Below are 14,409 nucleotides of genomic sequence, written 5' to 3' on the forward strand. Positions count from 1 at the left end.
TTGGCACTAATTAAATTTAAGAAACATCTAAAACTACGCTAAGGTTGATAGAAAATGCTGTTTTGAATCTGACTTGAGGTCCCACGCTGTTTCAGAAATGGAGAGTAGACTAATGTGATAATACTTGTTTTTCATGTTTGATCTTATTTTTCTCTCTAACAGCTCTGAAGTGCAGTATCATTTGAAAACACTAATTTGAAGTATCATTATTTATATTTTTGATATCTATATAAATGTCCAAACCCACTTTTGAATCTCTCTTGTTTCATCAGCTCTGAGTATTAATTAAATGTCAGGTGGAAAAGATTTTTCATTTCTTTGAACTGATGACCTTTTGTCTTCACTGAATTACACTTAGCATGTGCTGTGAAAAAAAAAGACAAGTTTTTATTCTCTTATGTCTCCCTATATCATTAGCTATAACTAGCTTGAGCCACAGCCTGCAGTAAGCTGTCTACAGTGGAGCCTAATGCAGTTTTGCTTCCTCTTATAGATGTGAGAACTTTGAAAATTTCTTTGATAGGAAATTATTTAGCCCTAATAAATTATTTTTAGCCCTTTATGTCATTAGCCCCTGGAGAACTAACACGATAGGGAGCTGCTCTGAAGGCTTCCATTGCAAAAACTGATTAGGCAGAGCTTGCATCTCCTTAGACATGGGGTAACCCAGAGAACCAGGTGAAAGAAAGTTTCATAAGTTTCCTTACTCACAGAGTTGTTTGATTAGCTAAAAAATATAATATCTACTGTTTTCTAACCCTGTAAAAACTTAACACATTTAATGAGGGTTTAATGATTTTGTAAAAGCTGCTAGTCTGGAAGACCCAAAATTAGAAATATATATACATAGGAACTGACTGACTTCTACACAGAATTAGTTATAGGCAAGCATTTCTTTCTTGACCTCTTTTCCTGGCCTCTTTATTCTCTATATAACCTCAGATGCATTTCCAAAGAAAAGCATGCCTTAGTATTCCCTTCTTTAGTTGTTCTCTTTAACTCTTGTCTATCACATCTTTGATGCAATTCTCATTTCTGATAAATTTAATCTTACGGTTTTATACTGAAAACTTTCAGTTCTTTTTCCAATGTTCAATTCACCCCTTCTAATTTCTCATAGAATTTGCCAGCTGTTGTTTATGCTAGCAATTCTAATGAGACTGAATTCAAAATTAGTCTCTTGAGTGTACTAGTAATTTTTCTTCTTTTTCCTACCACTGTGTGGAGATTTTTCAAGGAACAAATGGCAGATAAAGTGCCTAATTTTATGTAAATGGGAAAATATGAAAAAAACACAAACTCCTGTTGCTTCATACTTTTGTTTAAAATCCAACTTCAGAATGTGCATCTTTTCCCTATATTTCTCTCAGCTGTTCAGTACCTTTATGTATGCTTTTGTGTCTAGGTGAAAATACTATACCTTTAACTGTGGGTTATAAAATAAGGGTGATAATGTTTTTTCTTGGTTTAGGTCTAAAGGTCTTTATGTCTCTGCCTACCTTGACTTTTGTGTCACTGTGCAAAATTAAATATGATCTAGATGTTGTGGGATGTAGATCATACTAAAAACAAACAAACAAACAAACCCAGCAAATCCTGAAAAGCACCCTGCAGAGAGGTGGTACTGTATGAGTATATACTCAGTCACCAGTTAGGCAAACACGGGAAGTTTGGTGTTATTTACAGATAGATGACTCATTTTTTGTTTTTAAACATTCCTAGTTGAATTTCCTGTCTACTTTAAAGGATAAATCATTCTTTGGTATGATTTAATAACACCATATTTTTCTAAGGTTGGTAGTCAGGAGTCTGCAGTCTGGCAGTATCAAAAGTATACTGGTGATATATCAAAGAAAGAGATTTTGCGGAGAAAGCAACTGCACCTTAATGAATGCCTTACAGCTACCTGAAATGCATGATTACCTTGGCCTGTATCTATTCAGTAGCCCAGCAACAGTAGGACTAGGTCAGGGGAAATTGATTATCAAAATGATCCATTTACAGGCCTGGGTTTTTTCTCTTTTGCAAGAAATTGAGCCTTTGAAATGCTTTGTAGAAAGTCCTTTCTGATTACAATGTTATTAAATTCACCATTCCTTTTATTAACCAAGCTACCAAATTTGTAACCAAGGAAACCCAAACACAGGACAAACACTACTTTCTCTCTTATGCTATAAGACTATAATGTTTGTGTAAGAGACCTTAACAGTTACTTTGCAGCACAAAGCAGAGTAACATTGCAAAGGTTATTTTGTGGTTTTTTAGTTTTTTCTAACAAACCTAGAGCTAAGTAATCAAAAATTCCATTTTCATTAAAATACTAGCGGACTTCCCAAACATCCTTTAGTCACCTAAGCCAAACATAAGATCTGTTACAGAGAAAATTAGATTAAGATAATTGGCTAAAAATGTGCTTTAACAAGGTAGTCGTTTTCATGATATGGCTTCCAAATAATGATCTCTGACAATGTGTCTGTCTGAAGTAAAATTTTGGAAAGTCTTTTTGGCATAACTTAATGAAGCAACATAGGAAACATGTAAGAAGATAGGCATGTATTTTCCTGTGGTTTATAATCATGTCTCCAATAAGAACCCCTTTCCTGTATTTCTCCTCCTTGTCGCTGTAAATGGGTGCTAAAAAGTTCCTGTTCCAAATATGAGGGGAGTATTACTTCATTATAGAAGTAATTGTACAGTCTATCTCACCTCTATACCAAGATAATTGTACTATTCTACTCATTCTGTGTATCATTAGTGCCTACTCAACAGTGAGACTGAGAGAAAGGGTAATGTGTGAGTCCAGACATGGGTTTGATCTTGATCCTAAAAAAATCCCCCAGTAACCTTGGGAAAATCTCAGAGTCTTTTTGTCTCTGCCTTTTTAATCTTTGTAAGGGGATAGTGTTTGTGTTACTTGCTACCAAACTCTGACATCAGATAGATCATTTTGCTAATGTTTGTATGACATTTTAAGAACAAATCAAGCTATCTGAGAATACTATTGGAAGGAAAACATAGCAGATGTTTCCATAAACCTGATTAATGAAGGATGTCAGAGAAAACCAGAAGGTAAAGTTTTCTCCTACCTGCTAGTCTTCCGGTATTTTATGGATTTTACTGTTTCTTAATTTTAAAAGGTACAAGTGTTATTTTAATTATGTAGGAAACAGCTAAAAATGCTCAGCTTGACAATGGTAGCAGATAGGAATGAGAAGGAAGAGGAAAATGTGAACAAGTGCTTCAATAACTGATTCTATTTGGTAGCAGATTCAGTAAAATTAAGCATTAAGGCAATTATCAAATCTTTACTTGGCATGATATTTCTCAGACATGAGGCAATAGGGCAGCTGTGACTGGGGAATCACTGGCAGTTATTTCAAAGGATTTATGATGATACGGTTTTTATTTGGCAAATCTTATTCGTAAGGAGAGAAAAGGGGCATTGAGGTTTACTGATTGATGGGTTTCATTTTACTAGCTGATAAATTATTGGGAAAACTAAGTTTCTAAATTCTACATTAAGAAGAAAAATGACAGAAAAGGTACAGTAAGCAATAACAGAATATACAGAAGTAAAAGGTTAATATATTTTAAAGCCAGAAGATGTCATTGTGATCATCTAGTGTTATCTATACCACAGAAACAATGATTTCACTGACCCCATTGATCCTGTGTTTTCAACGCATTAATAAAGAGATCCTATTGCAATGTAAGTGTTTTCAGTAACTAAGTTTCTTTCCTTTACATGAAAGCTAAGATATATGGTTGACCTCCATTATATCATAGTATTTTCAGTCAATCCAACATCAAGTATTTAAGTTCCTGTATAATCATTGGAAAGAGATAGGTACCTACCCTAAGACTCCTAAACTTCAGATGGTCTGTATCTCTGTGTGGAGACCTTCAAAGACAGTTGCTTTTCTCTGTCAATTATGTCAGGAACTTAAATACTTACTCTAGGAAGACGTGCTCATTATCCATTAAGTTATTGCAGGATGGGAGCCTTAATGGAAATACAGTAGTTGTACTACACTGCATTTTGACTCTAGTAAAAGTGAAAGTTTAAAAAACATTTTTAAAGGGGAGGCATGAACTTGGGATCTTGTTAAAGAAATAGTATTAACAGGTTTTTGCCTGTTGGAATTGTAGTTTAGCACAAATATTAATTGCATATTATTTGTGTTCATTTAAAGGGTATCATTACACAGTCAGCAAAATTTAATGACTGTATCCAACCTTGGTGTTATCTTTGGACCAACTCTGATGAGAGCCCAAGAAGAAACCGTGGCTGCTATGATGAACATTAAGTTTCAGAATATCGTCGTTGAAATTCTGATAGAGCATTATGAAAAGGTAGAAAGACATTATCTGACTGTTTTGTGATAAAGTGGAGCTAAGATCTCTTTTTCATTACCATCCTTAAGTTCTTAAGAATAAGAAAACTAGCATTTGTAGAAGGTCATTGATGGAAAGAATACCTTCTTCCCACCCCATGCTGTGGATCTGTATTCCTAGCAAGTCTTCTGTGGCTGTGCAAGGTACAGATCCAAGGCATAATCTCCCATGCTTTGAAGGAGTTGCTCTGAATCTTCAGTTGCTTTCTGAAGATTGCTGTGTCCTTCCTATTTCTAGAAACAGAATGAGAAGGTCATAACTTTGCTCTCAGCTCTTCCATCTCTCTCATGCTAGCAGTGTATGAAGGTTCACTCTGGATGAATGCATGGATTCTCCTCTGAGTGCATCAGGTCAGAGTCCTTCTGACCATTGCTGTCCTTTGGGGATACACCAGCTGGACAGTGGAGATCTAATCCCACCTAATGTCATGAAACCCCAAACATCCTTCAGTTCCTTTTTTCATGAGCAGCATCGATGTGGATCCCCAGCACAATCCCCCATTTCTGTGCACTGTGTCATTTTTCATGTGTGTAGGTACTAGATCAAAAGTAAAAAAGAAAAAAAGAATGTATCTTAGATGAGGTTTTATTCCTAGTTACAGGTTTTAAGTCCATCATGTCTTTGTGATTTAAAAGTTCTTGAATACTCTGGAACATACAAACTTCTCTAGGTACTTCTTTTGCTTTGAAGAAAGGCATGTGTGTGACTGCCTGTTTATTTTGTTTTCCTCAAAGAGACCAGTGACAGCAAAAGTCCATCTCAAACTCTTTTGTGGAACATTCAGTAAGAACTGGTTCAGGGCTTAAGAAGGAAAATCCGTGAAATCTTAAACACTTTCAGTCACTACCATTGCAGGTATCAGCTTCACTGAAAAGCCTCCTCAGATTTTATTTTATTTTAAACAATTTGGTTTCAGAACTCATCAGAACAGTCAAGATCTCCTTTACTTGGTCATGAAAAGAAATTTCATTTTTGGGCTCTTTTGTTGATATATATCACCTTCTCTGATGACTAACAAAACAAAATGAAAAAACTTTGGGTTTCTTCCATTTCACGTTACTCAGCTAAGGGGCAGTTCCCAGTCAATACCAGGATCCCCTGCACTGGTTAGTCAGTAAGTGCTGACAGTGCTGCTTGGTATCATCAGTTATATTTCATAGGTACTCCTCAAAATTGGTATAGCCTCCTTGTCTGTAACTCCAAAATATATATATTACGTCTTTCCAACACTGAATTTCCCCTCCAGAAAATTACAAGCTCATTCAATACAAAGACCATGGCTGCACAACCAAAATCACCCTTGCTCTATTTCTCTGTCTACAGACATATTTTTATATTGATGTGCTACTCTCTAATGCCTACTACAGTATTAAGATGCTTCAAGAGCATCTCAAGACGTCCATTAAAGTATTTTCTACATAGAAGTATATTTACTTTCTTCTACTTCTGCGAGTTGCATGGAGGTATCTTTTCATTGTTCACTTCATCCTCTTCTGGGGGTGCCCTCTTGATAGGGGATCCAGAAATCCTTGCGGAGATGTATTTTGCCGTTGCATGGTATTTAACCTACGACACTTGGCCCTCTCTACGCTATGGAGATTGGACACTTCTGATTCCTTCAGTAGCTTAACTGAATATGCAATCTTTGTCAGGAAAACCTCTTCTCCATTCCACAGAACTAATTGCACTTCCTTCCACAGAATGCCATAAGAGATACTCAGTAGAGTTTACAGTCTACACTAGGAGGAATAGGTGAGAAAGGACATCTGGAAGAAAAACACGCAAATCTTTTGGTTGTATTTTTTGCTTTGGTCATCCTCCAAGGCAATTATCATTTTTACTAGAAATATCCAGGAGGGTTTTTAGGGTCTTTCAAGACCTCTACTGCACATGTCTTGGATATTGCAGAATAGGTGATACAAATAAAAATCACCCAAATTACTGGACTTTCTGTATTGTCCTTGTGGCAAGCTTGCCATGCTTATCAGCAAAGAGTTCTTTAAAACCTCATGTGTACCTGTGTCGGATCGCAGTAATTAGGTACCCCAAAAATTTTAGTTTTTTCTGCAGTAGTGTGGTGCAAAATTGACCAGGTAGCAGTGGTATGTAAAAGATAAAAATCAGGAGATACTCCGAACATAAAGATGTTCCTCATCAAACTTGACATGTTTGGCAAAACAAAGTGGTTTTCTGAAATACAAACTGGATTGTAGTAAGTTACGACTATAACAAATTTCTGTGACATACAAAAGCTTTCACAGGAACACAAAGAAAAAATGTATTACTACTTGGGCAGGAGTTAACTGTAAGCACATATTGTATGTTTCTCAATTTAGACTTAAGCATTTCTTAACAAGGGCTAGAAAATAAAAATATTTAAACAACTATTTTTATATAATTAGTATAAATTTTAAGTATAGCTCAGTATTGTGGTTCTTGGATTGTAAAATGAGATCAGAGCAAAGTATATATTCTGTGAGTTTACTCTTTTGTAACGTGCGAGACTATTACAGCATTAATTTCAGGTGCAATGGTGAGGAAAACAAATGGATTAATAACAGAAGTGTAAGAGTACCTCTATTGTTTGTCATTTATTTTCCTTTTTTTTTTTTTTTTTTTAAAATCATGCAGATATTTCACACTGCACCGGACCCCAATATTCCTCTTCCCCAACCTCAGTCCCGATCAGGTTCAAGAAGGACAAGAGCAATTTGTCTCTCCACAGGTTCACGTAAACCCAAAGGAAGATATACACCGTGTCTAGCAGATCCTGACAGTAAGTTTGTCCTTGTTGACTCATTATCTTCCTTTTTATGTCTTGTCTTTTAACTTTCCTGAATAATATCCAGTAAGTATTGTATTCCAATAATTACAAGCGTAACAGATGGGTTTTGTCAGCTTTTTAACCAATGTGAGTTACAGCCGCACTGTTGAATGACTGCATTCCTTGCTTCCTTAAGATGAGGAAGGATGTTTGGTTTTAGGCAAGCCTTGTATTCCATACAGTGTTCGAAAACCTTTTATAGTAGACTTTATATTCTAATCTAAATGTAGTCTGCTTTGAAACTCTGAGGAGTTCGTTATATGAAGTTCACCTCATTTGCTTGTAAAATGATTGTTAAGGTTGGGAAACTGTAAATACAATCTTTCCTCCCATAATAAATGTAATTTAGTAAAAGTCAGGAGATCAAAACCGTTACTTGGCTTTTTTCACATGCATGAAACTGTGGTCATTTGTTCGAAGTCAGCCACTGCCTAGGTTTGCCAAAACCACTGAAACTTTCTTAGTTTTTCTGGAATAGAAACAAACTCTAGTATTTTGGGGAGAAACAGTATACTTATCATATGGCTTACTGTTTAACAGCAGGGAATTATGTGTGTAATTAATTGCTTCTTAGAATGTTTATTCATTTTCATGTAAATGTCACTATTAAAAAGTTTCACTTCATTCCTTTTCATCTAGTGGGCCATCAAGTTTTTACTTACTGGCTGTACCATTGAGAAGTATTGAAACTGTAGCAAAGATTAAGTTGTTAACAGTTCCACTACTGCAGCAGACTTCCAGAAGAACTTCTCTGTCCCTTGGTTCCTCAAGGAGATTTACATGAAACTGGTACACTAAATTAATCCACAGCTAAGGTGTATCTGTTCTTGAGGATCTGTAATAATTTCTAAGTACGTAATGTTAGGAAATTTATCCGCAGTACACTCTTGCACAGGTGCTGCATTTTCCATATGTTTATATTACATGATCCCTGCCAGTGAGAGTGTAAATACTAAATAAGAGCAATAGCTGCCTACACATCAATTGCCAGTGTGAATGGCATGGGATCACGAGTAAGAAGTTACAGAGGAACTGCCAGTTACATTCACCAGACAAGAAACTGTGCAAGTTTTAACTGTTTTTTGCTGTGTAACTGCAATGAATGGATGCCAGCATAAAAAAGGGGCATTTACATGCAAGTATTTTGCAGAACATGCGCAAGCTCACACTTCTTCATTCAGACACGTCTTGTGCTGGCAGCTGGATTGAAACTAGCTCTGACCCAGGGGCTCTCCACTTGTGGTTTGCTTATTAGCTCAAGCTCAGCACTTGCTACACAAGTTCCAGTTAAGATCTTGCTTGTGTCGGGAAGGCCGAGGCAGAAGCAGAGGTATTCTCCTTGCCAAATATCTCTAGGTGTGGCTGGAGACAGGCAAGAAAGAGCCTTACCAATAGCAAATTCTGTAGTACTAGATGGGTTTAAGTCATCATTTAAATGAAGCATGGACATTTAACTATATTGCAGGAAATCAAGGAATTCTATATGGCATGACAAAATAAGATACGGGTTTCAAACGGTAGGGAATGATAGAAAATGTATCTGACAAATTTAGGCTTCAGCCAATCTTGCAATTTTCAAGGGACTAATGGTCTGTAAAGGGGCAAGATGGGGAACAATCTAATCTGGAATACCAGAATTCTGGCCAGAAATGGGCAGGATATTTCAGATTATTGTACCAGTGGCACTACTGTTGTCAGATCCACTGTACAAGGCACTGGTATTTGTGACCGTATCTGTAGTATTGTGTGTGATTATGGTCACTTGTTGCCAAGGCTATTGAAACATGTGGAGGCAAAAGCAGCAGTATCATGTTGGTATCTTATAAGTACTGTGTGGTTGAAGAATAGATATTCTCTGCTGTTTGTGAAATTTGTTAATTATATCTCCTAGCTTTTGGGAACAAATCCTACTAGAAACCAGCGTATGACTCGCTAGACTGAATCCAATCTTCAAGATAGTTCAGCCCTCACTGTATTATAGGCCAGTCCTTCCTCAGTTCTGATGAGTGTTCCTACCTTTATATCATCAGATAATTTTATTAGGATATTCCTACTTTTTGTTGCGAAAGGTTATTGGAAATAAGATCAGTACAAAGATTGTAAATTTCTGTAATATCAGTCTAATTAAAGAAATCTATCAAATGTTCAAGTTGTAAGGAATGACTTGTTGTCCTTCTGCAGGATAGGTATTTTATGATAGTTGTGACAATTCAGAAAATAGGATATCTATAGATAGACTTACGGACTCGTCTTAGACTGCAGAGATCCTCAGCAGCTTGGTAACCACAGTAAAATTTAGTTCTTGTGCCTGCAGGCAATACAATCATGCATTTAAGAACATAAATGTTACAAGTATCACATCCAGCAAGATACTCACCACAAAGATATTGCAGCATTGTAACTGTTGCATTTCCTAAGGTTATTTATATTGCAAGCAGTTCTTTGAAAATGCAAACTTCTATGCGAAATAGTTTAGCTTGTAGCCCATTATGTTCATCAGCTCTAAAGAAATGTCCACAAAATGCAGCTCTTCCAGGTTAAAGATAGGAATATGCATGAAACTTAGAGTAACTAAACAGATCTTTTGTCTTAAGAATCACTGCCTCTGAAACCACGGATTAATGAATTTGATGACAGGTGATGTACAAGGGGCTAAAGGTGGCATGAGAGAAATGCACATGATTAGAAAATGTAATTATTTTTTTGTTTCCCTCTCTCTCCCCTCACTCCTCCCTAGGTGACTCATACAGCAGTAGCCCAGACAGCACTCCCATGGGCAGCATTGAATCTCTCTCTTCTCACTCCTCTGAGCAGAACAGCACTACCAAATGCGTGCCCTCACAGCCCAGGGAGAAATCAGGAGGGATTCCATGGATTGCCTCTCCCCCTTCTTCTAATGGCCAGAAGAGTTCAGGCCTCTGGACTACAAGTCCAGAATCCTCATCAAAGGAAGATGCAACCAAAACAGATGTGGAGTCAGACTGCCAAAGTGTAGCTTCTGTCACTGGACCAGAGAATGCCTCCCCACCAACAGACCTGACCAAAAAGAGTTCTTACAGTCTGTCTGGGCTGAAAAGGTCTTCAGCATCTTCCCTCAGATCAATTCCATCAGCTGAAGGTAATTTCCAAGGTCTTTTAGGATATCAGTGTTTACTGTGAGGCATCGGAAAATAAGAGCTGCATCTGAAAGCTAATGATATCCATTAATCATTTATGTTTATTTTTTAATTTTTGTGCCATGTTCTTTCAGTTTTCAAACCACTTCTGACATATTTCCATTGTTTGTTACCTGTACGGTTTGCACAGCTTAAAAGCTATCAGTGTTTCTCAGAATTTAGAGTACTCTATCCTGCTGCGCCTCACCTAGACTGCTGACTTGTAAGGAGATTGCTGGGTTATAAGAAGAGTTGGTAGCTATGGTTCATCACTGTGTCAAAGGAATGATTCGTTGCAACATGATTGATACTGATCAAAGCTAGCATTTAAATTTGAAAAGCACTAGGCTTAACATATCTAGTAAGTAACAGTTTTGTAACTCCTTGTCAATGTGTCTGCTTTTTTTTTTTTTTTTTTTTTTTTTGACAGTTGCATCTCTTCAATTGACTGAAATAGGGGATTGGAGGAAAGGTGGGGGTTTTTTGGTTTGGGTTTTTTTTTTTATGTTATGGATTTTACAGTCAATGCCTTTAGTTGAGATGGGACTGGACAGATGGGATAAAAAGGTAATCCCTGGCATGAAATGTATGTCTGAAACCCTGCTGATGGAATGGCTGCTTCATTCTGCCCTACTTGCATGGCTTGGAGTAGATTAGCTTGGACACAAGGTAATGGCTGAATGGTCCTGTATATGGACGTGATGTGCAAAAACAACCACAAGTTTGCAAACCCAACTTTAGCAATCCAATTTCAGTGCACAAGTTAGGATACCAGTATTCCTGTTCAGTCAAAGGAGGATGCTGCTTCAAAGAAGAGCACCTAAGTTGAGCCTATGTTCCAAATAAGCCTGTAGACAAGGCTCCTTACAAGACAGAGAAGGTTAAAAACATAGCTTCTTAATTTAGACGGTTCTGCTAAATGCTAAGTTAGCTGGAATGCCTGTGAACCCTTGCTGTACCTCTGTGAGTACATGAGATGATATCGCACTATATTGAGAGCTATGTGGAAATCACTTTAGAAGAAATACCTTCTTGAAATCAGTATATTTGCAGTGGTTTGGATTATGAAGATTAACAGCCGGCACTGAAACAATGAGCTCCAGTGGACTGAACGCGAGTGCTGAGTTTGCCACTGAGCTGTCAATAGTATAAGTAATACAAGTACAGGTAGGGTAAATATGTAGTTATGTGCAAAGTCCTAAAAGTTTAAGAAAGTTCTCTCCCCTCTGCCCCCCATGGAGCGTACAAGCTTTTTCCTAAGGCTTCCAGATATGAATTAGTGTTATATTAGCAGTACTAATAATGTAGAATAATAATTATCATTAACAATAATTTATAATATAGAATAATCCTATAGAATAACAATATTAATAATATAGGTATTGTTTTTATTTTTTGGGATCTCTCTATATTATGACAGCTTTTAAAGCATTATTAAGCATCTGTTGTTCTTGGGAATAAAGAAACACAGAAGTAGATGCAGTTAGTGTCTTGCAGAATATCTATGCAAACAAGGCAGCAGTCCACAGATAGATCAGCTTAAAGGACACATGTGGCCATGCCTTGTATTCATTAAAAGGACTTTTTTTTGTGTGCAATACAGTCTGTACAGCTATAGATTTGTTTTATCAAGTTACAGTAGCAATTGTTTTAGGCAACTCATAATCATTAATTCCTAAGAATTTTTTTTAACTGCATTAAGCTTCTGTGGATACTGAAATATTTATTCTTACAAATTAACGTGGTCTGATTTCATAGTGGATGCTGCTTTGAGCAGGAATTTGGGCTAGATGACTTCCTAAGATCCCTTCCAACATGATTTTTTTCTACAATTCTGTGCAGTGTACTACTTTATAAATGTTGTCTTTATTGTCACTTTTTAGTGAATGTACTATCTAGCCATTTAAGTACAATGTAATTTTTAGCCTTCACAGTTTTAATGTCATTTCTTCATTCTGATTGTTGGTCCTTTTCTCCTGGCTTTCTGCCTGAAAGGCTGTTTCTTCTCCATCTTAGTAAGTACTTTCTTTATCTATTTTGCCTCTTTAAAAAAAAACAAAACACAACAAAAACAAAAACTTTGCTTTGCATGTTACATGTTATGAAGCAACTTCAAATTAGCTTTAATATTCCCTGTAATTTGGTTGTTTTCTTTAGGTAACAAAAGCTGCAGTGGATCTATACAGAGCTTTTCTTCAACAGATACCAAAGATACACCCAAGGCTCCACCAAACCCTGATTTGCCTCCCAAAATGTGCAGGAGATTAAGATTAGATACTGCATCAAGTAATGGCTATCAAAGACCAGGATCTGTGTAAGTCATCAAGGCCCTTTGGAGATTTGTGTTGTTACAGTATTGTCTACTGTAAAGTGATCCCAGAGACCTACATAAGTAGTTGAAAAAGCATCCATGAATACTTGATTTGAATATTTCTGTATTTGTGCATTATTCATCTAGCTTCATTAAAATTGTAAACAAAGGAAACACAGCACAAAGTCTGTTGCAGTTGGTTGAAAGACTCCCATTGACTTCATTAGACTACAGATAAGGTCTATAATGAAGAAAGGTATCTTTGGAAAGTGATTAGTATTATTATCTCTGGTTCTTCTGTAATTTAATGTTTCAAGGAGCATAAATGTTACTTACTGTCTGTGCTGTTATGTCAAGAAGATCACCAGATCTTATTTGTGTAAGTCCAAAAATGGAGAAAGGAAAAAAATCCAAACTTCTGCTCTGAAATTTCTTCGGTTGCTGCATGTTAAATAGTTGATATCTTTGTTTTTTTCTAACAGTTGTTTTTTTGGGGGGGGCTATGTTGAAAGGAGGATAGTTCTAAGCAGTAGAGGTTATAGTTTAGCTTGTTGAGATATGGGTTAGCAATGTTTCTCAGTGCTTTTAGCACAAACTTAAGAGTCAGAAGATCTTTGCTGTAATCCTGACTTTGACCCAGAATTTCTCTGTCCCCATGAACCAGTGATTTCCAGATCTGCAGAGCACAAAGAAGTTCTCCAAATATTGCAGGACTCCAGTCTCTCCACTTTCTAAACTGGAAGGGATCACTGTAGTCATTTCACAGACTGTTGTGTCTTAAACAGAGAATCCTGCACAGCTCAGAGTTCCAGCATGATAGTGGCAGACTGGCAGTAAAAGCACTTCCAATATATCTATTGGCCATCCATGAACAGAATTTTAAATATAGGGTGTTGAGATTTCCCTTGCTGTCTCAGCAAGGCACTAAGGCATGCGGAAGTCAGGCCACAATTAGGTTATGCCCATAAGAATTCTGCTGAAATAGGGACTTAAATTCAGCTTTTGAATTTCCTCTGTTTCTCTAAGTGAGTAATTAAAACAATTTTTAAAAACGTGTCAATGTCTTTAGATGATTAAAAGTGAAGTTAGTCTGTGTGGTTTTTTAATGGGCAAAGTGTAAAGCAAGGTGGTGCTTTATTTTCAGAGTGGCTGCAAGAGCCCAGTTGTTTGAAAGTGCTGGTTCACTTAAACAAGTTTCTTCAGGACGGTAAGTGCTTCATAGTATTTAACAATTTGTAAAATCACTTCTGTTTTGCTGGCTTCAAAGATTGAAATAGAAGTGCTGGAGCTTTTTTCTGTGTCTTTTGGACAGCATCATGTGGCGTGCAAAATTTTTGTGGGTTATTAAACTCATCCTTGCTCCAGAAGAAAACTAAATCTAATAGAGAATACCAGCCTATCTGGCTATTCTGTCACCTGAGGGGATTGCAGTGAGAGATGCTCAGGTTCGTAATCTGCTTAAGCACACAGCTACAAGAGTGAGTTAACGGGATTTAAATTAGGATGAGGGTGCTGTACTTATTCCATACAGCTGTTTATATATACATGCTTTTAGCAGAGTAGCAAACATGCTAGTTTATGGTAATTTGCTCATGTAGGCAAGTCCTGAATAACAGCTGCTTTAAAAAGTTCAGGATTAACTTGATCAGGATTCCTGCCTTTCCCATCACCTCAGTATCTGTCTGGAGAAACTGTTGCCCTTTTTTCTCAGTAGTGTGCAGCAG

The 14,409-nt window shown here is 36.8% G+C and overlaps 1 protein-coding gene across 1 annotated transcript in view; it reads left to right on the forward strand.

Annotated features, from left to right (window-relative positions):
* The window catches only part of ARHGAP42 (Rho GTPase activating protein 42), a gene marked incomplete at its 5' end in the record, with an annotated part of 18,952 nt that extends 5,056 nt beyond the window's left edge, over window positions 1-13,896 (forward strand). Inside the window, 5 exons of the mRNA XM_009582272.1 lie at window positions 4,194-4,353; window positions 7,027-7,171; window positions 9,957-10,337; window positions 12,532-12,688; window positions 13,830-13,896. Of these exons, the coding sequence (XP_009580567.1) occupies window positions 4,194-4,353; window positions 7,027-7,171; window positions 9,957-10,337; window positions 12,532-12,688; window positions 13,830-13,896 (910 nt within the window). The remainder of the gene's footprint in view (window positions 1-4,193; window positions 4,354-7,026; window positions 7,172-9,956; window positions 10,338-12,531; window positions 12,689-13,829) is intronic.
* Between the last annotated feature and the right edge of the window lie 513 nt (window positions 13,897-14,409).

Source organism: Fulmarus glacialis, unplaced genomic scaffold (assembly GCF_000690835.1).
Source record: "Fulmarus glacialis isolate BGI_N327 unplaced genomic scaffold, ASM69083v1 scaffold2137, whole genome shotgun sequence".
In the NCBI taxonomy this organism is placed as follows: Eukaryota; Metazoa; Chordata; class Aves; order Procellariiformes; family Procellariidae; genus Fulmarus; species Fulmarus glacialis.